Source organism: Acomys russatus, chromosome 10 (assembly GCF_903995435.1).
Source record: "Acomys russatus chromosome 10, mAcoRus1.1, whole genome shotgun sequence".
Classification (NCBI taxonomy): domain Eukaryota; kingdom Metazoa; phylum Chordata; class Mammalia; order Rodentia; family Muridae; genus Acomys; species Acomys russatus.
In genome coordinates, this window is record NC_067146.1 from 14,078,868 (window position 1) to 14,104,342 (window position 25,475).

At 45.0% G+C, this 25,475-nt stretch overlaps 1 protein-coding gene across 1 annotated transcript in view; it reads right to left on the reverse strand.

The window, feature by feature from the left end:
- Nucleotides 1-25,475, reverse strand: part of Snd1 (staphylococcal nuclease and tudor domain containing 1) — a 413,057-nt gene that overhangs the window by 353,776 nt on the left and 33,806 nt on the right. Inside the window, exons 3-9 of the mRNA XM_051151835.1 lie at nt 15,150-15,270; nt 12,010-12,088; nt 9,549-9,709; nt 8,801-8,892; nt 7,869-8,027; nt 6,360-6,466; nt 3,835-3,925 (exon numbers count right to left, since the gene is read on the reverse strand). Of these exons, the coding sequence (XP_051007792.1) occupies nt 3,835-3,925; nt 6,360-6,466; nt 7,869-8,027; nt 8,801-8,892; nt 9,549-9,709; nt 12,010-12,088; nt 15,150-15,270 (810 nt within the window). The remainder of the gene's footprint in view (nt 1-3,834; nt 3,926-6,359; nt 6,467-7,868; nt 8,028-8,800; nt 8,893-9,548; nt 9,710-12,009; nt 12,089-15,149; nt 15,271-25,475) is intronic.

Genomic DNA, 25,475 nt, shown 5'->3' on the forward strand with positions numbered 1-25,475 from the left:
CACACACCACTGCATTATTAACCAAGTGTAAATGGAAAATAGACATGAATGGCGTCAAGACTTTACCTCAAGCAGTCTGTTGTCATGAAGTTAGAAAACAAGTGTGCCACCAAACTGATGTAGTAAATCATCAAGAAAAAGCCACAGGACGCAGCAAGTATAGTCCTGATCTGAGAGCAAGGCAAAGACACCTCCTACGACAGAGGCGAAGGCATTCAAAGGTAAAAACATAGTAGGGGAAGAGCCAACTGGTCCAGGTTGGCGCTGCCCAGAGCTCAAGACAGAATCACAGAAGGTAAGATTAGCAGCTGAATGAATATTTTAAAATAAAACTATATAGACAGAGAATATGAGAGTTGAATTAATAAAGTGTAATATATTTGCATATAAATGTTTTTAAAAAGTAGTAACTCCAGGGAAAACAAAAAGTATAGCAAAAGATTAGCTTTATTATGCAATACAGCTCTTAATAAGGAAATGAGCATTTGCAAGGTAAATACTGACAATTTAAACACAGTCATAATCATATTGGAAGAACATGTATGCCCATGTGAGTATTTGTGTTCGAATGAGCAATATAAATCCATTTTCTCCCATGGCATGAAGGAAAGAAGTTATGCTTACAAAGAAGAGGAAATAACAAATAAACCTTATATTCGGAGATATGAAAGAGCCAAATCTTCAAAGTGGTTGACATAGCCAGGCATGGTGTCACATGGCTGTAACTGCAGCACTTGGGAGGTGGAGGCAAAAGGATCAGGAGGTCAAAGTCACAACCACAATAGACTTTGTCTCAAACAAACAAAGAGGCTGCCAATCTACAGTGAGATAATGAACTTGTACCAGAATACTGCTCCCTGTGGGAGCCGTTCTTTCTTCATGAGAGAACTGCCTGGACTGAACTCACCTCAAGCTCCCATGTCACGTGAAGGCTCTCTGAGCAAGATGAGTGGTACGGCTTGGGTGTATTATGTCGCCTACAATCTGGTATTTGAATGCCTGGTCCTCAGGTGATGGTATTGATTTGGGAGGCTGTAGAACCCTTGGGATGTGGCATCCATTTGGCAGATGCAGGTCACTATGCTGGGCCTTGAAAGTTATACCCACTGGTGGCTCAGATCTGAGCTGACCTCCTTGCTCCCTGTTCCAGCCCCTGTGCAGTCTCTGCCACGTGCTATCAACTCCACGGATGGAGTTTTGTTGGCGCCATGCCTTTCCAGCAGGGACACCATCATCAAAAAACAGCACTCTCTTAAATTCTTTCTGTCAGATATCTGGTCATAGCAATGAGAAAGGAATACAACTTACAGAGATCAGGGACCATCTGATTTTAGGTAAGGAGCTCAGTGACAACTACATATCCTATTAACAATCTGATGCGAGAATATGAAAAGTCACGAGCAAGCATGGCAGCACACAACTTTAATCCCAGCATTCGGGAGGTAGAGGCAGGTGTGTGTTTGTGAGTTCAAGGCCAGCCTAGTCAACACAAGGAGTTCTAGGTCAACTGGAACTACACAGTGAGGCATTCCAGGTCAACTGGAACTACATGGTGAGACTCTGGCTCCAAAGAAGAACAAGAGTCACAGGTGATGCTTAAACAATTACACATGGTTATACCCCGTTTACTCAGGACAATAAAATTTAATTTCATGAAAATTTTACATGCCACACAATGGTCTTTTTCTTTATAAAATCTACAAGCTATGCAGTGCAGAGGGCAATGCTATATTTGATCCAGGGGCCCATGGTTGGCAAACTTTGAGAAGGTCGGTATGAACAGCCTAGTACAGAAGCAAAGCTCCATCAGAATTCTTCAAGAAAGATGTGTTTTGCTTACTTTCTCTGTGCTTTAGTCCTGTTTTACACACAAAAATAATACTCAAGAATTTTTAAATTTCAAGAAAACATAAAATCTTTTTTTCTATTCACGTGTTTTTCTAAGTAGGCTTCTATTCAAATGACCTAAATGTATGTATGTATGTATGTATGTATGTATGTATGTATGTATGTATGTATGTATTTATTATTGTTGTTATTAGGTATACAGTGCTCTGCCTGCATATACACCCACAGGCCAGAAGAGGGCAACAAGTCACATTCTAGATGGCTGTAAGTCACCATGTGGGTTTTGGGAACTGAACTCAGGACCTCTGGAAGAGCAGTCAGCGCTCTTAACCTCTGAGCCATCTCTCCAGCCCCAATGACCTAAATTTAAACCAACATTCTAGAGAGACTATTATCCTTCATAAATCTCACCTTGACAACGTAATAAATAAAACTTCACTGTAGTGATTAAAACACTTATTTTGGTAAAAAACAAAAAAACAAAAACAAAATCCAGAGAAAAAGGAATCCTGGGTTTAAGAAGTAGAAGAAATATTCCAATTGCCATTCTGCCCTTTTCAAGTTGACAACATAGTCACATTTAAAATGAACATGTGCCTGTAATCCAGCACTGTGAGGCAGAGATAGGATAATGCCAAGTGGGAGGCTCCATGAAAATCCTGGTGAGACCCTGTGTCAAACAAAGACATCCATCCATACATACACACACACATAATAAGTATCTACATGCATACATACATACGTACATGCAAATGCAAGGCTCAGTCACTGACCATTAGAATTCTTCACTCACTAGCAACCCCTGAGTTCCCCAGTCGGTAGGATCTGCTGGGAACAGGGCAGGCCAGGGAACATTTCAAGTCTCAGCTCCAGCACTGCTACCACAGACTCTCAGAGATGTTAGCAAACTCTGAGTGGATGGTCATCCTCTGTATAGGTGCATTCTTACTTACAGGACAGGTAGACAAAACTAAATGAGAGTCAAGATGGCAAAGCAGCCCACACGCACATACACAACTCCACATTCCTCAGGGAAAGGAAGCAAAGGTCCATTGTGGTCTACCTCAGGGCATGGAAGACGCACTGGGGACTATGTCCCCACGGACAAACATTATTCATGCCCATCACCGAACAGCTACTTAGACACCTACTTAAGAAGGGGAAGAGGCCAGTTGAGCTCTGTAGTCTCTCACTTTGAGCATGGAAAGAGAGGGAGAGGGAGAAAGGGAGAGTGAAGAAAATCAATCAGGCAATGCCTCAGAGTCTTGACAAAAATGTTCCAATTATAAGGTAGTGTGGGGATTTCTCAAGCTGACAGTGCCACCTAGTGACTCTCCAACCTCAATTCAGGGTTAACTGATGGAGACTGCCACTGTCCACAAATATGGCTATTTAACGACATTTTGCCTATAAATAGACCAAATCTTCAGTGCATCTTAGGAAAAGCAAAAACACACTGAAAACTTCCCAGGATTTAAAGAAGCATAGAACTCTACTATTCAAATTACTGACACTTTAAAAAGAAAATTTCTCGCCACTACCAGTAATATAACCACTTAATCTATTTAACGGCTCTAGCTCCCTTGGAAGCAAGCAATCCACCCCAACACACATCAGCCAGTAAAGAATTCAGGGCAGGGATAATACTGAAACCACAAGAGTTCCAGAGAGAATAAAAAGAAAGCTGAGGGCACAGGAAATCCCAGAGTGCCAGTTGCAAAGCAAAACAAATAAATAGATATCTCAAGTATGAGAGTTATTTTGAGCTAGCAATGCCTACAACATTAATTCAAGAACTTATAGTGAACTGATGCTAATTTACAATGAGAAATGCAACACACGCACAAACACACACACACAGTGGAAGAGGCTTCTCTTGAAACAGTCAAGAGCTATAGCATTTCTAACTGTTCAGATCCTTGTGTCATCGCCAGCCTGGCAATGTCCATGTCCACTCTGTGTATCAACATGCTGAGAATGACTCACCTTGGCAACGAACTGCTTGTCCTTTTGGTCCAAATTAGCAGTGGGAGGCACATAGTCTCTCCATATTCTCAGCCTGCGTTCCTTGGCAAACCTGGCAACAAAGCAAGGATGCAGGATCATTCACAGACTGGTCCACTGCACCTGAGCCCAGCAGCAGCACAGAGCGGGTAAAGCAGGAAACCCTACTACCCTACCCTGTGGACAGATCCAGAGGACACAGACCACAGCCAACCAGAGCAAAGCCCGAAGACAAACATGAAAGGGTACAGCAAATAGAAATGAACAAATGGGGCAGTGCTGGCGCACACACCTTTAATCTCAGCACTCGGGAGGCAGAGGCAATAGGATCTCTGAGTTTGAGGCCAGCCTGGTCTACAGAGTGAGTTCCAGGACAGCCAGAAGAACATAGAGAAACCCTGTCTCAAAAAACTGAAGGAAAAAAAAAGATACACTCACATAGTAAACTTATGAATGGCCAACTGAGATCCTGGTGTGCAATGTCAGAGCTTGGAGAGCACAAGTCCACCTAAATAGTTAACTCTTTGGTTTATCTAGTATCTTCTAAGTGAGTACTATAATACAGAGTAATTATTTTCTTAAATAAGATACACATGAAAACATTTTTAATGAATCATAGACCTGCCTGATTGGCATTTGAACTGTAAAAGTCTGATTCAATTCAGAAAACATCAACATAGTGTATCTAAAGCATACTTGAAAAATAGACAAAATCTGCAGACTTTCATTAATAAAAGTTCAAAAACCACGTTGTCAGGAATTCATTTCAAACTTCTAAGCCCAGTAGGTTATTTTCTGAGTCAGACCAAGAGTGGGAAACTGAATGTGTACAATGATTTAAAAAAAAGAAAAAGTCAATGAGCAGCTGTCTTAAACTATTTATGAATAAGTGGATGCACGTGCAGCAGGAGAGAACCACCATTTCTGAGCACAGTACTGCAACCGTCCTTTTGAGCAGCACTAAAAGAGGAAAAGACAAAGGAGGGTATAGTAGTTGTAAAATACATACAGCATTTCCACAGAGAGCATGTAACTGTACCCACAGTGCACGTCACTCAGATATGGGAGGCAAAATAACAGACAAGCAATCATACATTGAGATATGATTTGCGTTCTCTGGTCTAAGCCTGTTTTGTAGTGACTCTCTTTTTTAAAAAAATCTATAGTCTCCTACTACTGTTAGAAACCATAGATATTTTAATTGTACTCACTTTCTTCAAAGACAGGCAGGAACTTAAAAAAAATGTCAAGAACATTTATCAACCAAAATAATAACTTAGAACAGCAATAAGTAGAAAATAGAAGTTTCTGAACCAGAGCAAGCAAGCAAGAAACTGAGCATCACAGAATAATCACAAGTACTTGAAATACTTTATCTACAAGACTATTATATCTTTTCAACTTAATTATGACAAAATATAGGCTTGTCATATCTCTTATCAAATGGCCCAGATTAAAATATGTTTCCAGAAAACTCGCAAGTGTCTGCCTACAGACTCAGGAAAATGTAGAAGTCCTCAGAAAAGGCCTAACAAGTACTACCGCCATCTTTTTTTTTTTTTTTTCTTTCTTTTTTCCCCCTTCCTTTCTTTTCTTTTTCTTTCTTATCTGTGAATCTGAATGGCAAAAAACAAATAACAAAGCCACTGTAATTTTAAGGTTCTGCGCTCAGGTTCCAGGCCAGGAGACTTAAGGACTGTCCACAGTCACAAGCACTCCCCGCTCCTGCTCCCCGCTCTCCTGGAACCGGAGCTTCAGGCTTGGATGGCATCACTCCCCTCCGGGGACTCTTGGCATCTACTGTATTTTCTTCCCCACCAAATGAGTTAAAAACACCTAGCTAGACTTAACCTTGACTAGTGAACAAGCCACCAATCTAGGATGTCCATACTCATGTCTTCTGGAAGGTTATCATCACCTGAGAAATGCATGCCCACTGATAATTAAAACACGAGGGCATCCAGCCTGTATGTCCTGGCCCTAGTACAGGACGCACAGGCTCCGCCTCCCCATCATGGCTCCAAACATGCCTGTTTGGAAACAGCTGACAATAGTTCATTCCATCTCTCATTTCAAACACCTAAAACATAGACCATTTAAGGGGGAGCTTTGAGAAAAATGAGGAAACAACATTTAAAAAGTGAGCCAAGAAAGGAATAATGTCAGACGGGCTGGCAAACGTGCTTGCCACCAAACCTGATGCCCTGAGCGCAACTCCAGTCCTCATGTGGTGAAAACAAAGAACCAACTTAACACAAGCAGTCCTCTCCTCCCATACACCGGGGCATGAGCGCGCGCGCGCACACGAAGCTCTCACTCCTGGGCATTAAACTAATATTGACCTGAAGTTTAATGTGTGAGACACTCCACAGGACAGCCCAGGCTATCCTTCTTTTGGGATTTCCAGGTCCTTTACTGAAATAAAACAGGCAGTAATGCAGCTGGGCAAGAGAAAATGACCAGTTCCTTCCCTGAAATCCCTAGCAAGGAGCCCTGGCAGGCCTTACCTCTCAGCTGCCCTCAGCTTCTCTGCACCCCGGGTGTAAACTGCAATTGACCAGTCCACACAGCGTGCAAAGCCTTCCTTCAGGAGCAGTTCAGTGATGTTGCCATTCTACAAGACAAGGCACGAGAGAAGACAGACACGGTCACACGCTGTTGCTGGCATCACTGTTCTGCTTCTGACACAGCAAACACGGCCACCATGTACCTGGTACTTTAATTTTTATAAAATAGGAAAAAGAAGTTTCTCTAACTGAGAAATCAGACGCGGGCCACTACTGTGAGGCTCCTCTCAGCAGCCTTGCCCTCATATCCCAACACCACCCAGCGCAGCAGCTCTATTTAACAGGGGCAGAATAAATGTTAGTGGCACCGGATGGAATTGACATTTCAATAGCTCTTCTTGCGGGCAGAGGAGGATGTTAATCTTTAGAAGAGATTACACCATTTTCCTCTCCCTGCTAAGAATCACCCCCTCTCTCCCCTTTCCGTCAGTAGAGAGCTGAGGAGCAGACTGTGTGGGAAAAGCACAGGCCGCATTTTGCCTGGTGAACAACAATTCATATTCTGCTGTGGCACAGAACCATCTGGCAGGGCATGGCCAGAGTCAGCACTCCAGACGACACAGACGTAACCTTGGCACCCTGCAAACCAATCCTCCCAGCCTTCGACAGCTGCCGTCCTAGGGTCATCTAGCGGGAAGAGTAACAGCAGATTAACCGTGCACTATATCCCTGTCACACAGTGAAAATCCTTAGTTCTCACACTCTATCAAACTGCACAATAGTGTCACACGCCAACAGTCACAACAACAACATAAAAAGATAAAAATTCAAAAGCCCCCAAAAGCCCTAGCTCCCACTCAAGAGAGTTAGGAGGTAATTAGTTAAAAATAAGAATATAGAAGCTGGAGAGATGGCTCAGAGGTTAAGCGCACTGGCTATTCTTCCAGAGTTCCTGAGTTCAATTCCCAGCAACCACATGGTGGCTCACTACCATTTATAATGGGATCTGGAGCCCTCTTCTGGTGTATATATGTAATAAATAAAATTTTAAAATATATTAAAGAAAAAGAAAAAAAAGTGTTTTCCTTAAAAAAAAAAAAAAAGGAATATGAGAAATAATTTTTCCATGTGTCTCCTCCTGATTGGTGTGCCAATACCAAGACAGTTGACTGTCTGGCTACAAATGAAATCCCCAGGCCTACTCCCCACTTCTGCAGGATGTAGACACCCCCAGCCTTCCGCTGGCAGCTTCCAGACTCAAAGATTTCCCTTTATGAATCCGGGAGCATTTGAGATTAACTTCCTAAAAGGTCGATGCACGGATTTGTGCAACACCACACAACAAATGGTATCTGCACAGAAAAGGCTTCCGAGTCAATAGATAACACCCCAAAACAAAAACAAAAATCAAAAACAAAAAAGATGCCAAGACTTGAAACAACATTGCACAGAGAGAAAGAGCAGCAAACTGAATCCACGGCAGACCCATCAAACCCTCGCTGCACTCACTGGATGAAGGATGGTACCCAGAATGTTCTGGTTGTGGCAGCTCTCCAGAATGATTTGAACATCTCTCTGAAGCAGTCGCGACTCCGTGAAAAACTTGGCTTCTGCGGCAAAAGGCTCTGGTGTTTCACTACCATCTGGTTCTCGACGGAAAGTTGGGCACTGAAGGAAAGCAAGGCTGGTGAGCAGAGCAGCTTGAGTGGAGACCTCACCCACTGCAGGCTTCCAAGGGGTGTGAGACCACAGCCTGAGCTCAGGAGTTCTCAAAACTGCCCTCTGACCATCTTTAAAGCACCACACTAATCAAGCTTCCTGTTAAAGGCAAATGAAATATACCACATGGGGAAGCATTTTAATTTCCTTCAAAAATGTTCCTTTACCATGAAAAGATCAGGCAGTTCCTTACTTTCAATGCCTAATTTTCTTTTTTTTTTTTTTTTTTTTTTTTGGGGGGGGGGGCAGGGGTTGGTGGGGTGGGGGAGTTCCAAGACAGGGTTTCTCTGTGTTAGCCTTGGCTGTCCTGGCCTCACTTTGTAGACCAGCCTGGCCTCGAACTCAGAGCGATTCGCCTGCCTGCCTCCCAAGTGCTGGGATTAAAGACGTGTGCCACCACCGCCCAGCTCCTAGTTTTCTTTTAGACGGGTATTTTCCATGGACTCAGTTCATAGCTAGCTTCAGAGCCACTCACGACCCCTCTTCTCCTACCCTCACATCTCCAGTGCCTTACACCAAACAAACCTTGACTACTTTAAATCTAAAGGAACTATCTCACTATGATGCTTAAACCCAAATAACAATGAAGTGCTCTGCCCAACGGCTCATAGTTTGAAGAAAAGTAAATCCAAAGCCCCCAGGTTTAAAAAAAAAAAATCTACCTATCACTGGACACTCCCACAAATGCCAAACACACTGTGCAGTGCCATATGCAGTCTAACCTTAATCCCAGACAGCATGACGGTGACAAGGTAGTGATCTGGGAGCAGCAGGGCCCGGACGACACTGCCATCTCGAACGTGCTCGATGATAGCTGAGTGACAGAAGAACAAAATGACAGCTCAAGAAAGTTGTTCCAGAGTTAGACAGTGCCCGGTCCACTTGCATCTAACCATCTCCTCTCCCTCCCAAAAACCTGAAGGGCCTCCCTCACACAAGTAGAAAAACGCTGACAGAGCAGGGAATGAGTCCAGCAGAGTGCAGAGCAGGACTGCTTCTGTCTCCTAAACCTACTAAGACCTCAAGAATTGCTACTCAACAAAGTCTACGATGCTCACAAAACAGCTAATAACCCACACCGGTCTTGCTTATATTTTTCTAAATCTATAGTCAGTAAGGCCCAAAAGGAGCAAAAACTATATAGCACATAAATGTTTACACACACACACACATAACATAAAATTTATGTTTCCAAGTTTCAGGGTTAGTTTAAATACCCTGAGAGAACATAAACTACACAAGGTGCAAAACGCTAACAATTTACGCTCAGCAACAGTACAGGGCTGAAGTAAGTTCTGTCAACCAATTCACAGCCCCTTCCAATACCACGGTGTTCTCTAGCCCTTAAGGATTCCTTTTGGATACTAAATAAGCAAAAGAAAGGTTCACTGGATCTTATAAACACCAAGGGTTAAAGAGCAAACAGAAAGAACTGGCCCTGAGTCCGCTGCCTTCGCCGGCCGCCCTCACCATTAACAGGCTTCTGGTGGTGGGAGTCCACGAAGTGCCTCGGGTTCTCAATGGTGTACTTGAGGTCCCGGACGGTATGGGAGCCGCTCCCCTCACTCCACATCCCTTTCCTCGATGCTTTGGCTTGTTCCTCACATTCTGAAAGCCGGTTCTGCTCTGGGCTGGGACATGAAAGGAAAACAAACTGTGGTTAGGGGTTCACAAACAGGAGCTATGGAGTTCTTTGCCAGTTGGTTTCTTCATCATCTCCCCTAAAAGAGACCAAGGCATTTACTGAACCAGAAAATCGCCATAGGCCCAATTTCCAAATTCCAAATTTGTTCCTTCAAAGGACAGATGCGATCCTAAGAGGATCTAATGAGAGGGTCTAAAGAACATGAAGTCCTTCTGCCTGCAGCTACAACAGAACAAGTTAATGGCTCCAAGGGGAGCCACTCCAGGGGGTTCAAATTCATTTAAGCCTCCCAGATTCCAGAAGCCAGGCCCAGCTCAGCAGGGTAGAGCGCGGGAAGGTGACTAAGAACCACCCTCCCGCCCCCCTCAACCCTTCTCTATCCATGAATCAAGGTCAGGCCAGCTGCAGGGTGCACTGCTGTCACAGAAAATTTTGGCTCCAAATTACTTAGATATCCAACAACAGCAGTATGGAAATAAAGTCTCCTCCTTCATCAGGCAGGAAACCAATAGTAGAGCAGCCCAAGAGGAAAAGATAAAATACACAAGTTCTTCCTCAGGGGAGAAGAGTTAGCCCAGAAATGACTGTTTACTGTCACGTCTGAGCTACAAGTAGGAAAAACCAAGGAACTACAAGGCCTTTGCAGATTCCAAACACCTGGGGCCATCCACAGGCATACACACATTGAATGAACTTCCTCTCCTTGGCTCTAGGAATTTCTGTCCAAGCAAGCATGACCTAACATTTCCCAAATAGAAATTTCTGGTACCTTTCTTCCTTCTCTTCACCCAAAACATAACCAAGGGATTCAGAGATCTCCAAATTCACAGTTAATAAGAATTATTTAGGGCTGGAGAGATGGCTCAGTGGTTAAGAGCGCCACCTGCTCTTCCAAAGGTCCTGAGTTCAATTCCCAGCAACCACATGGTGGTTCATACCATCTGTAATGTGATATGGTGCCCTCTTCTGGCTTGCAGGAGTACATGCAAACAAAGCACTGTATATATAATAATAAATAAATAAATCTTTAAAAAAAAAAAAGAATTATTTAGATTGTGGGGGTAGCAAAAGTAGAAGCAAATGAAACACTGACTAGAGGCAACTTTAGGTCTAGGGGAATTAGTACTCCAACAGCAGCAGCAGCACAAAACTGTTACGGGGTTTTCCTTTATTCATTCCAGTTGCGAACTGAATTCCCAAAAAAAAGAAAAAACAAAAAAAAAAACAAACAAAAAAAAAACATTGGAACAGTAATCACGCCAGTAATTGTCCTTAAGTTAGAACTGTGGCATGCTTCCAAACACACCACCTAAAAACAAATGTCTTAATTTAACCAATTCCCACAGGCACACAACAACAATTACAGAGTCCAGCAAAAGTCTCCTTACAATCAACCGGGACCGCAGGTACACAGCAACTGACCTGGCCCGAGCATCAGAGGACAGAAAGAAGGCAAAGGAAACAACTGTGCCTTTGGCTCACTCTCATCACGAGTACACCTGATGCAAATACTTCTCCTAAGCCTTTTCTTTGGCTACTGCCTGTGTACAGCCTCCAAATTACGGATGGAGCATATCCCTTTCCACAGACAAAAGTGTTAATCAAAGCCAGCTGCAATCCACCCACTGAAAACACAAGTGAACTTGAACATTTATGTACTAGAAGCCTTACATATCTGTCTTCTAACAAGCTCACACTGCCATTGGCTACACAAATATGCTTTTATCTGCTAACAAAGTACCCACAAATTCAAGACCATGGGTTCAGAAACAATGTAGCCCTGTCAATTCAACAGTTGTTTTCTCACTGCAGTGTTCCTTGCACCTACCGTGAAGCCCTATCTTTGTTCACTGTGTCTCCCACTAGAATGCTAGCACAGCCGAAGTCTATTCACTGCCATGTTCGCAGTGCACAGAACACAGCCTGCTACAAACCTGAGGCTCAATAAACATTAGGGTTAGCTGGCTGGGTAAATACTCTGTAATTGCATATCTATGTATCTATGGTCTAAGACCCACTAATTCATAAACAAATTTAAAAAGAAAAAACAACAACAAACCAGGCCTGTTAAAGCAGGTACACATAAATCAAATACCATTAAGTAAATGTTAAGTGACCTCCTGGCTCAAAACAAGCCATGAGCAAGGAGATCTCAGGAGAAATTAAAGCACCTGAAGTTATCTATTCTGTAGGAGAACAAAAATGAAATGAAACAAAATAGTTTATAATGGCTACCAACCTCTTGGTGCTTCAAAAAAGAATGTCAGGAGAGTGCCGCATACTTACTTATTGGCTCTCATGCCTTCTCTCCGGGTGGCCAAGCCTTCTGCGACTAGTGACTCTGCAATGTTTTCCCCGTTAGTATCTGAGGAGGAAAGTTAACCACATTAGAATCTGAGGAAGGAAATTAAACACAAGAGCCACACCTGCCTCTGGAAGCAACCGCACACAGGATGGGCCGTTTTCATCCTTGCTATTCATGGAGGGAAATGCTGTGGAGAAAGGTATCAGCAAAAAGGTCGTGCTCAGCTGCTCAGAGAACGTCTAAAACATTTAGTCTCTAGAACAATCTTTCTTCCCAGGACTTTGTTTCTAATACTCGAGAGTATTCCTAGGCCAAAAGGAACCTTGGGAACCACGGGAGACTGACACACATGGCGGGTACCTAAGGAGACCAGAGAGCACTGCGAAGAAAATGAAGCCATGGTACTGAACTCAAGTCCAGCGTCATGGTGGCTTGAAAAAGATCTCCCAGCACCCTAACGCATCCACTCTACAGCAGGGACTGCCCCTGGCCACTCAATTCTTGTGGGAAGAGAACAGTGTGTGCAATGACCAGCACAGTGCCAAGGCAGGGATCACATGGCAGACAGACCCATTAGTGCCATCTATCACACTTAGGCCAAGAGTCCAGGTCCTCTCCAGCCTTATCTCCACTCCACAGGCCAAGACAAGCCACACAGCTTAAGACTGCTGACTCTTGTGCTCACGGAGTACTAACAGGACAGTGTCTAGATTTCTCTTTTACAGAGCAGCCATCAGGACAGAAAAATAAAAGATGATCACCATAAGCCTTAACCTGATTAAGGTTCCACCTGAGCACCTAAGGCATTAATTGCATTTCTATACCACTGAAAATGCCTTGGTATGTCTCTTAAATCTTTGTCAGCTAAAAACAATAAAGGAATCTCTGCAGAAATCACTACATGGAAGTCTTTAATATGGCAGAGAGAGTTCCCAGATAAAGTGCTGACACAGCAGGCTAGCTGATAGGTGATAGCAGCACAGAAGGAAATCCTGTAAGAGTTATGCCTGGCACGCTGCATACGCACTTCCTCAATACTAGCAAGCATACGCACATACATGCACACAAATGCACATGCCACAAGAGCCACATTTCAACAAAAGAAAATTGCACGTTTCTTTTTCTACCAAGAAATGCTGAGGACAATATTTATACAACAGACTTGTCTGCAGCTAAGTATCTGGCCCTTTGCCCTGAGGTTATTGTTGAATCCAAACACAGATTTCACTAATATTAATAAATACTATAATGTTTTCCTCAAAACACAAGAATTCTGGGGTGGAAAGTCAAGCAACAATGTGGAAACGCTGAGCACTGAGAGGCCAAGAAATCAGAAGATAGAAAAGAAGGAAGCCCAGGCTCAAACAAAGGAGAGATCCTCAGCCCAGGATCGATAGCACAGCCCAAAGCTCCCGGAAGTGCTCTTCAGAGCCTCAGAAACACTGGAAATTTTAGAAAATGGGTGATGGCTTAGCCAGACTGAGAACCACCCCAGAAACACAACTCCAGGTGTGGTTTTGAAGGAGTTTCTGGAGTGAGGAGGGAATGCTTACCCACAATGTGGGTGGCACCATCAGGTGGTTCCCTATCTAAATAAAAAAGGAAGAGAAGAAAGTGCGCTGAGCCCCAGCATTCACTGCCTTCTGCTTCCAGACCACAGATGGAATGTGACCAGCCACCTCACGGCCCCACTGCTACGTCTTCCTGGCTATGGTGGACTATATACCCTCACATTGTCAAAGCAAAGCACACCTGCCCTTCCTTGAGCTGCTTTCTTCAAGAAAACTAACATAGACAATTTCTCCTGAAAGGAGAAAAATACATCCCTTTAGACTGAATCTTCAAAGAAAGCAAAAATGTGATAAAAGGAAAGAAAGGTGATATATCTATAAGCAAGGATCTCATTATTCATTCATGTTATTTATTAAATTATTATGGCCAAGAGGGAGTCTCAATTGGGTAGTATTTGGGGGCTGGTAGGTAACTGCCTTGGTGGCACTCACCTTAAACCCCAGCACTCAGAAGGCGGAGGCACTCTGGGTTCCAGGACGGCCTGGTCTGTGTGGCAAGTTCCAGCCTACATGTCAAGAGTTCCTATCTTTCTGGAGTCAGTCCTAGGCGAGCCACAAGCTCTCAGTCCTCCTCCCGCCACAAGAACAAGACAGCACCTCTGTCACTCTCAACTCACTTTCCTAAAACGTGTACAATTAAGCTCAGTTTGAAGGGATGTCACTAGCTTTGCCTTCTAATGCTCGCCTAGAGGAAGCACTGCCTTCTCAAGCCAAACAGATAACCTGAGTTGCTATGGTATTAGGAAGACTTCAAATCAACCACAGAAAGCTCACTATTTAAAAATCTGCCCAAAACCTATTCATGTTCACCTAGCTACAGTCTAGAAAACATCTGAGTTTTTCCCTGTCTCACTGCCCACTCAAAGCACTAATCCCTCTATCCACCCAAAGACCCTATCTCCTAATATCCCATGACGCATTTGGCCTAGCCAAACAGTAAGTGTTTCTGTGTGTGGTGTGTGCACAAAGTTAACAATGATGTACACCATGTCAAAACTATCTGCTTTACATATCTTTAAGCTCTGAAAAGCTTACAAATGAAGAAATTGGGGCTTATAGAGGCAAAAGGACACAGCACAGGAAAGTCAAGAGTCCTAACTCATCTGTCCAATTCCAAAGCCTGTTTTCATTCTATTTTATTTCAAACCATAAGACAAATTTTTTTAAAATAACAACTGTCCCCAAATAGATCTTTTGCTAAAGAGTCCCCAGACAGTGAAGAAAAGCCACAAGATAAAAGAATGCAGAATGCAATATAGGAAATCTATAGGAATTCAATTAACACTCTGACCCCAAAACATGAGGCTACTGAGTGGCCTCCATGGGAAGAATGCTAAAGTAACCACAGGTCCCACACCAAGCCAAGAAATCAGAGGTGAGCAAGACTTGGGGGCTGCTGGAGGTGTGCCCTGTTCTTATAGCCCAGCAGCAACCCCACAACCCACAGCCATGGCCACGGAGGCCGGTCCTGGCTTCCTGCCACATAACACCTGATCCTTGGATGAACTTCAGGCTCTAAGACAAACAGGCCCACTCCTGCTGCTAGTCACCTTTTCCAAGGTAGATCATCCCATACTCTCGTCCCTGGGGAGTCTTGTTTTCTATCGTAAAGCAGACTTCTTTCCCAATCAGCTTCTTGCGAAGGAATTCTCGAGCAGGAAATGCCCAGGGCTGAAAAGACAAAACAGAAGTGTTACAGGCAAACTGCCAACTCAGACCTCAGCCAGCATCAAAGCAACTTCAGGTAGTCAATGAAACCGCTTAGGCACCCAGCTCAATCTGGCCCTGTGCTAAGCCAAGGACATGAAAAGGAAATGCACACACCAACTGCACACATCGGGCCTCCCAGAAAGGGCCCGGCAGCTGACTAGCACTGGCCTTGAAACAGGCCCCAGCAGCAGCACGGTCCTCCATCGCTCCTGCTCACTTCTGCAGAGCGTCTGCCAGCATTGTCACAGCACCTGCTGCCAGCCTGACAACTTTCGGTTACTGTCCCTGAAATGGAGCCCCTCTAGGAACCACCAAGGTGCGGAACCTCATAAATAACTCCTACCTGCATCTGCTCTCCCTTCCAGTTTACAGTGCACTTTCCCTAAGGCCAGTTCAAAGCAGAGCTGGGACAGTGACAAGCTTTTAGTGCTGTTACTGTCCGGGAGTGAATCTCTGCTCAGGTAGGAAGGAGCCTTATTTATGTCCTTTCTACTGCCGTTTCAAGGACAGCAATAAAGTTTAGAGAGCAGTCCCCAAAATGTTTTCCTCTTCTACTCCAGTCTGAAACCTGGAATTAGGCCAGTGAAACAGCTTAGCAGGTAAAAGCTCTTACTGCACAACCTGGCAGCCTGAGTCCACTCACTGGACCCACGCTACAGAGGATGGCAGGTGCCTAACATCTGCCTCTGGACTCCATGTGCATACTCTTAAAATACACATGCGCACGCACGCACGCAGGCACGCGCACATACACAGTAATACTATTGCTAATAATAAACTTTGAAAAAAAAAACCTTTAAATGTTTAAAGACCCTAGACTCTTGGGAGGACACCAGTGAGAGGTTTTGATAAGGACCACCTATACACAGAATGACGGTTCTTCCCTCTCACGCATTCAGGAAAGGCACAAGCAAAGGGCACACATCCCATAATAGGAAACAGAGCCTCCATGTGAACAACAAAGAGACGGTCCTGTCCTCCTCACCACTGCTAGGATGGTCCAGGTCTGTCCAGCCCACAGCCGATATGTGGCTGACGATGGCTATAAATGCTGCCCAGTGTAAAATAGAAAACTCACTTAAGAAACTCTGAGAGTTTCCCATGTGCATGTGACTTCTTTCCCCGCCTGCATGGTTCTCCAGTGTCTACTCTGTAGAGGACTCTGTGTCACAAGGTCAGCAGGTCCGACGTGCCTGACAGAGAGAAGCAGACTTCCTCCTCTAAGGCTATCGGAGGAGCCCGGCCCTCCTTCACTGACAGGCAGCGCCCAGCTCAGAGCCCTAGCGTCCCTGAGGACAGGAACGGGGAGGGACAGCTCAAGAGGCACAACAGCATCCCGTACAGCAAAGTGGACGTATAGAAGGGAGCTTCTCCCTTTACGACTGCAGCCTCACGCACTGCTGCTGTCATCTCAAGTCACAACTCAGGATACACAGAGTAAGATGCAGCTCAGTCAAATTAGTGGCCTGAAAAGCTTGAACACCTTTTCTATCCAGGAAGCTTAATGCATGAGGTCATTCAATAAACTTTGAAAATTTAGAAAATTCATATGCTTTCCTAGAAACTAGAAGCCAGTGGAAGATGCAGTCAGGAAAACAGTACTGTTATTTAACCCCAATCGGTGAGTGGCTCTCGGCAGAACTCAGCTCAGGTAGGAAACCCAACCAACCTCACATTCAACTACCCTGCTAGTCTCTCCTCCAGGCACCAAGGAGCAATACAGAGCTCACCATCTCTCTCTCTCTCTCTCTCTCTCTCTCTCTCTCTCTCTCTCTCTCTCTCTCTCTCTCTCTCTCTCTCTTTTCCCCCTGGTTTTTTGAGACAGGGTCTCTCTGTGTAGCCTTGGCTATCCTAGACTCAATTTGTAGGCCAGGTTGGCCTCAAACTCACAGCGACCCACCAGCCTCTGCCTCCCGAGTGCTGGGATTAAAGGCGTGCGCCACCACGCCCTGGCCCACTGTCTCATTTTTACAGTCCCTTCCTAAACATGAAAAGACACCACTCACCGAAGTGAAGTCTGCTATAATTTCAATTATAAACTCCACAAGAGAAAATGGTTCTGAGGCAACAGTACTGAGGCTCATTTGTTTGTTTTTTACTACTACAGCAGTCAACTGCCTCTAAAAGTGCAGGGAACCACAGCTGTCTTCACAACACACTCCTAAGCAGCACATCCATATTCAACCTCAGTAACACAACTTCCTACACACCTGAGAGAGCTCAGCAAGTGCTCCAAAGGGAAACCATTTATCAGGGGCAACACACTCATCAAGGGTCAGTTCACAAGGAAATCTATCTCTGGCCCCTGAGAGAAATCCTCCAGTTTTTCTCCACCACAAAGAAGCTCTGTAAAAGCTTTTAAGGCTCACATGAGGAGCATCCACTTTTAGGCCTTCATGTTTTACAGCTGATCTGTCACTAGCTGGTCAGGCAAAAGAAAGCCACACTGGAGGCCTTGAAATGAAACATACCTAATACTATTGGGGGGGGGGGGGGCAGGAATCAAGTGTCTACAATCTTTTTTACCCAAAACCAGGCCTTCTTGAAGTTTTGTTCTATCAAAAACTGGGAAATTTGTTATTGAATAAGCTACTACCAACCACAGACAAAGACTGACAGCTACACAGGCTGGAGTCTGACTGTCCTTCTCACAAGGGAAAGGAACCTCACAAAGGTGAAGCTGGGGTCCACCGACAGCAGAGAGCCAGGGAGGTGCGCTGTCCCAACACAGCGGGGAAATCTGCTCCAAGCAATGCTCAATTGTCACAACAGCCAATTGGTCCAACATTTCAGACTGTCCCACACAGGACTTCTAATAAGCCTGGAATTTCTCAACATTTAGAGACTAAAGCACAAGTGCTATTCCTACCTTGTTTAACCATCTTTCCCAATTTTATGTGGGCCCCTACAAAGGTATTATTTGTCTCAAATCAGCAGGAAGGAACCTTAAGAGAATGACACCCATTTCCTTTAAGGGGGGTCGGGTAGGTTTTTGGTTGTTTTCTTGGGCTATAGATGTTTATTGTCATTGAGTTTGTTATAAATCATTATTAGTCTTATTCAGAGAAAATATGAGGTTAGACTCAGAGATTTCTCTCTTGTCTTTTCCTTTATCTTTCTTTCTTAGTTATGGAGATAGGGGTTAAAAAGAAAGAAGGGGGAATATAGAAATATATAGGGAAGATAGGACAAAAAGTAGATTATTGAATCTACTCCTCAACTTAAGGCCTTAATTGTTACTCACAAATAAGGTTATTTTTACTTCACTGGTATAGAATTTTATGTACTAATCCAAAAGTAAGTTTATTTTTGATATGCTGGTATAGAATTCAAATTTAAGGTTATTCTTCATATACATTATATATATTTCTACTCTAATATGAGGCATTGTACGCATACAACTCAATTAATACAAACAAGGTTTACTTCTAGTACTTTGATAGTACTATTGCAGGCTGTTTAGGATAATTAAGTAATACAAATCAATTGTTAGTTAATCAACCCATGGTCATATCAAATACTAGTCTATTTTTTTTTAAAGATTTCTTTATTTATTATGTATACAGTGTTTTGCCTGCATGTACACCTGCAGACCACAGAAGATCTTGTTATAGATGGTTGTAAGCCACCATGTGGTTGCTGGGAATTGAACTCAGGACCTTTGGAAGAGCAGCCAGTGCTCTTAACCTCTAAGTCATCTCTCCAGCCCTACTAGTCTATTTTTATCACAACAATTCATACTAGGTTAAACAGATAGATATGATTGCATAGATAAATCAGGTAAAATAATTAGATGAGGTTTTGAAAAACGTCAGATTATGGCATTTACAGATGTTTTTATTACTTTAAGGATTCTTTGATAATAAGACAGGTTAACTCCTGGTAATACCCAGCCTACCTCAAAGAAGATGATGAGCATCAAAGAACCACCTCCTTATGGAGATGGCTTCAAATGTGGCAAACCAGCCACCGGGCAAAAATGTTCTTGTTTCTACTACAGACAGAATTCTGCCTAAAAAGGGCAAGCTTGGATGCAGGCGGAGTCGACAGCCAAACTCTGCCAAGACAGGGTAAGCAAGTCCTCAATGGTTCCTGCCTCACAAATATGTCTGTCAGATATATTGGGCCAGAAAGCTGAAGATGATGCTCCAACGTTATAGAGAGTTTTTGGGTGACTGTTCAGACAGCAAACTGTCTCTGCCATTTTTTCACTTTGGAAGCTGCTAACCTGCACTCCCTGTTTACTCAGGTAATTAATTTTATTCCTTCTCAAAAATCTCTGATGGGGTTGAAGACCAGAGAGTTGTTTTACAATTAAGCTTATTGTTTAGGGGGTAAGATGTTTTCAGGTCTAGATAAATGTTTTTAGGTTGATAAAGATGAGATATGATAGAGATTGATTTAGGTTCAAAACTTTAGACTCACAAAGATAGAATAGATAATATTTTCTTCAAGTTTGCCAAATATTTTTTGATTAGACATTATGTATATAAGTCTTACCTACTGGTTTTTATAATTTTTCATAATTGTTCTTTATATTTTTTTTAAATATGGCCCTTTTACTTAGATAGAAAAAGGAAATTGTTGGAGGTTGGTATAATATATTTTGATGCTAATTAATGCTTGCTCTCTCTGCGCCCCAAACTGTACCTTGTCTAAGAGCTTATTCCTGTTTTGAAGATTTATTATATATACAGTGCTCTGCCTGCGTGTACACCTGCAGGCCAGAAGAGGGCACTAGATCTCATTATAGATGGTTGTGAGCCACAATGTGGTTGCTGGGAATCAAACTCAGGACCTTTGGAAGAGCAGCCAGTGCTCTTAACCTCTGAGCCATCTCTCTAGACCGAGCTTATTCCTGTCTGACCTATAGAAAGCCATCGTCCTGGGCAGAGCAAATAGGATAGGTGTGGCTAAGGTCCCCTGGCTTCTGAGAGAGACCCTGGGGAAGGATGAGAGAGAATGGAAGGAAGGAGGCCGGCACCATGGGGGAAATGCAGGAAGACGCTCAGGGCTGGTGTGGATGGAGATTGGGCCCAGATGATGATAATTAGCAAGTATTTGGGACTATGGATGGGAAGTAGCTCGACAGAAATTTAAAGAAGCAGATGGCGTGGGATTGGGGCAGCCATGATCTGTTCATAGGCTATTCCAGAGTTCCACGTAAAAAACAAGTACCAGTAAGTAGTTGAGACTTGAACTACCTCTTCTCTTTAGAGTGCCCAATGGCAGACAGGCAGACAGCATGCTTTTCCTGCTAAGACCCAAGAGAGCCATGATATCTGACATCATGAAACAGAATGTTTTAATTCCCGTCTTCTCTTTGCTCAGACTCCTCAACTAGACAGCTACAGTCTGTACATGGCACAACACTTGGGACGTTTTGTCTCCCCCTCTCTTCTAACCACCCCATACACCTGGAAACCCTGCTCTCCCACTTCTCCCCTGCCACCTCAACCCTCAAAAACTATAATGGAAGTCGGAATTTCTCCTGAAACCAGCACAGAGCTTCACACCCAGCAGGCACTCAATTAATCTGCGGGAAATAAATACCTAGCCAGCACAGTGCCTGTCAATGCAGTAGCTAGGCAACACTGGGGATTAGCCTGGCACAGGGCATGACGGCTGGGACAGACAGGGAGCCTGCTTTCATTTCCACAGGACTTATGAGAAAGCTGACAAGCAGGAGAGAAGAAAAAGAATAATGAAATGAATGAGACTAGGGCGGTGACACAAAGAAACGAAACGAGTAACAGTGTCCTTGATTCTCCTTGAATCTCCTAGATTCTTCTTTATTGAGGAAAAAAAAAAGTGGACACTGTTCTCCAAGCCAACGGAAAGCCGGTGCTTCAGTGTGCAACGCACCAACCCCCAGAGAGCCACTCAGCTTCTTTCCTCAACTACCCAAGTGTGTATTCACTGTACTTCTGTTCTGAATCAGGTGCTGACCAGATACAAGGACACCAAGATGAGAGAACAGTCCCTCCTTTTGAAGAGGTCACAGCCTAGTACAGAAAAACACACAACTCTGAAATAAAATGCTGTGAATGCTCTAGCAGCACAACGATGGACTAGGGAAGGGACTGTCAGGGCTGTGGGAGGTCACCAGGTCCCACTGGTGAGGAAGCACGCTCATGGGGACTGTCAGGGCTGTGGGAGGTCACCAGGTCCTACTGGTGAGGAGCACGCTCATGGGGACTGTCAGGGCTGTGGGTGGTCACCAGGTCCCACTGGTGAGGAGCACGCTCATGGGGAATGTCAGGGCTGTGGGAGGTCACCAGGTCCCACTGGTGAGGAGCACGCTCATGGGGACTGTCAGGGCTGTGGGTGGTCACCAGGTCCCACTGGTGAGGAGCACGCTCATGGGGAATGTCAGGGCTGTGGGTGGTCACCAGGTCCCACTGGTGAGGAGCACGCTCATGGGGAATGTCAGGGCTGTGGGTGGTCACCAGGTCCCACTGGTGAGGAGCACGCTCATGGGGAATGTCAGAGCTGTGGGAGGTCACCAGGTCCCACTGGTGAGGAGCACGCTCATGGGGAATGTCAGGGCTGTGGGAGGTCACCAGGTCCCACTGGTGAGGAGCACGCTCATGGGGACTGTCAGGGCTGTGGGTGGTCACCAGGTCCCACTGGTGAGGAGCACGCTCATGGGGAATGTCAGGGCTGTGGGTGGTCACCAGGTCCCACTGGTGAGGAGCACGCTCATGGGGAATGTCAGGGCTGTGGGTGGTCACCAGGTCCCACTGGTGAGGAGCACGCTCATGGGGAATGTCAGGGCTGTGGGTGGTCACCAGGTCCCACTGGTGAGGAGCACGCTCATGGGGAATGTCAGGGCTGTGGGTGGTCACCAGGTCCCACTGGTGAGGAGCACGCTCATGGGGAATGTCAGAGCTGTGGGAGGTCACCAGGTCCCACTGGTGAGGAGCACGCTCATGGGGAATGTCAGGGCTGTGGGTGGTCACCAGGTCCCACTGGTGAGGAGCACGCTCATGGGGAAAGCAGTTTGAGCTGAGAGCAGAAGCCAAGGGCGCTCCAGGAGCCTGTGGGAAGGACTGGGTGCAGTGGCAGCGCTGGGCCCGGGACCACAGAGGCACTTCAAGGCCTGTGATAGACAGACGAGCCGACACCGAGCAGTCTACCCTAAACACACACACATGTATGAGCAACACTGCATCAGCTCAGCAGGTTATATTTATAAGTGAGTGTGGTGTGTGTTTGTGTGTTTGACAATAATAATTAAAGAATAAGAGACCATGAATTTGAAGAGTTGGGGGTGGGAGTGAGGGGGATAGACCGAGAAGTTGAAGGGAGGGAAATTAGTCATATTCATAGTCATATACGAAGTTCTCAAAAAATAAATAAAATGGTAAAATAAGTTTGTTTGTTTGTTTGTTTGTTTAATTAGGAGAATGGAGGTCAAAGCACAAACGGACTTGTAGTCTAGGCTCAGGCCTGCAGTTTGCCAGAGTAATGAGACTCATTGATGAGTCTGAGAACAGCAACGAGCGAGGGTTTGTAAATTACTAGGGGTGTGGTGGTACCCGCCTTTAGTCCCAGTCCTCAAGCAGGGGAGTGAGGCCAAGTTGGCCTACCGAGGGAGCTGTAAGCCCGCGAGGGCTGCAGAGTGGGAAGCTGTCCAGAGAGGGGAGAAGAGGGATCCCAGAGCTCTGGAGGAAGTCTGGGCGGAAGGAGAAGCAGAGCACGCTGTGTAAATGTGCCCAGCACAGCAAGAGAGTTGCTAGGCGGTCTGGGAGACAGAATCCCTAGGTGTTGAAGGCCTAGATCTGGAGCAGAGGGCTTCAGGGAAAGTGAAACTAGCGAAGGGAAATTCAGTTTCTGCTCTAGGCTGTCACGGGCTGTTATGGAACCTCGCGTCAGGGCAGCAAGGGTGTGAGAGGAAGAGCAGAGCACAGAGGGCGAAGACAGACGAGGCCCGAGGACGGAAGAGTTAACAGCTGTGGGATAGCGAAGAGTGGACTCTACGGCTACCAAGCACTCCCTCTCACAGAGGACTCTGCACAGTTCCTGGAAGGGCTGGGTGACAGCAAACCGCTGTAGAAGACAAAGCACCAGCGGATGGAGTGCCCAGCACCGTGCACGCCATCACTCCCACCACAGGAGTGTGCCCAGCGTCTACTGCCCATTGCCCAGCACAGTTCAGAGCAGCCTTGAGCGTCTCAGGCAGATGCTTGTCCACAGAGCAGGGAATCAAGCACGGCCTTCTCTCTTAGAGGCTGCGTTGCTTCTTCCTTCTGGGGAGAAGAGCTTGATGACCTCTAAAAGAGGCAGCTCTCAGGAGCAATCAAGCTGCTCCAAGACACACCTGATAGGAAGGGAAATGCTTAAACAGTGGTTTACCCATTTGATGCACACTCAATGTTTGAAGAATGCCGAAATAGGTTTAATCTTTGGTACTTGATCTAACAGAGCAGTGATTACCAAACATTTATTAAGTACTCTGTAATGCACTAAGCACTTCATGTTTCCTTATTTAATCCTCACTGAGCAATCCAGAGGTAGATACAGACACTACACTAGTTTCAATACTTGTAGTTACTGATGGAGGACCAATGAGAAAGAACTGATTTTAATGTATTCAGTCATTATCTCTAGAATCTAACGAAGTACTGCTGATAGAATAATTACGGGTGATTTTTCTCCATCTCCATTATCTATAATGCTGTTTCACTATTGCCTTATTTAAAAAAAATACTATTAGAGATGAAAAGAAACTGCTTTCCTTAAATAAAGGCTTGTAAGCTCTTGCTCCTTCACGTTCTTGAAAGGGAAAAGCAGAGACCAGCTGATTACTAATCTACTCAAAGACGCCAAGCTGGAGCAGAGAATAAATAACTAAGAGTCCAGAAATCCTGTTTCCAACCCACAAAGCACTGCTAAAGCAGAACCAAGCACCAACATTTCCAAGCATAGAAACCAAGAAGCCTAAACCACACCAACTGGGAGGGAGGGCAGCTGTATGAAGAGGCAATGATGTGAGCAGTCAAAAGTCAGATGATTCGAGAAGCCGAGAGGCCACACCGCCAGGTGTTAGGGTTAGGGGTGTGGGAAGTGAAGAGAAGATGATGAGAAAAAGCTCAGAAGTAGCCTCAGAGCATAAAAACAAAGACAAGCCACAGACTGCCCAGAGACTGATAGAAATTCCACTCAGGGTTAAGCCAGGCAGTGGTGGTGCATGCCTTTAATCCTGGGCACTTGGGAGGCAAGAGGCAGCTGGATCTCTGTGAGTTCGAGGCCTGGTCTACAACTAGAGTTCCAAATCAGCCAGGGCTGCTCTGAAAAAATCTGTCTGGGGGGTGGGGGTGGGCGGACAAAAACACAGGGTTAGGGCCGAAGAGATGGCTCAGCAGCTAAAGGCACGTGCCACCAAGCCTGACTCCTAAGTCCACATGGTAGGAGTGAACTGACTCCCACGGATTGTCCCCTTACCTTCACACATGAACGTATGCATATCTCTCTCTCACACACACACACACACACAAACGGTTAGGTTTAATAAAAATAGTAATAAAACTCTCATGTTTATGGCTGGGTTGTAGAGTGTCTATCTACCACACATGTAACCCTGAGTTCAATCACACTATCATATAAACCAGACTTGATGGCAACATTTCTGTAATTCCAAAACTCAGGAGGCAGAGGAAGGAGGATCAGAAATTAAAAGTCATCCCCTGTTATCCAAGTATGAAGTCAGCTTGAGCTACATGAGACTTTATTACCAAAAAAGAAGTGGGGTCAGGAGTCAAGAGGAGAAAACAAGCTATCTGCATGTGTGAGGCCCTGCATTCAAGTCCAGTGCTGACCTAAAAGAAGAAACCCACCTCCTCCCATTTACATGAAGCGTTACAGTCTCATACATTCAGACGGCTCTGTAGATGCAGCATCTGGAGCAAAGGCTGCCAGCAGCACTAAGAGAAGGCTAACGTGTATCAAAATTGACATGACTTCTGTCTATCACCCAAGAGAGAGTGAGGCAGGCACACAGGAAAGGACTAGGGATGGGCCTGGGATTGCTACTGCAGTTAACCGCTGTATAATGGCTACTCTAGGGATTGGCCAATCACGAGGTAGAGTCATCTGGGAACCAAGCCTCTGGGCATGTGCAGGAGGGGCTGTCTCAATTTGGATGGTTGAGATGGAAGACTCTC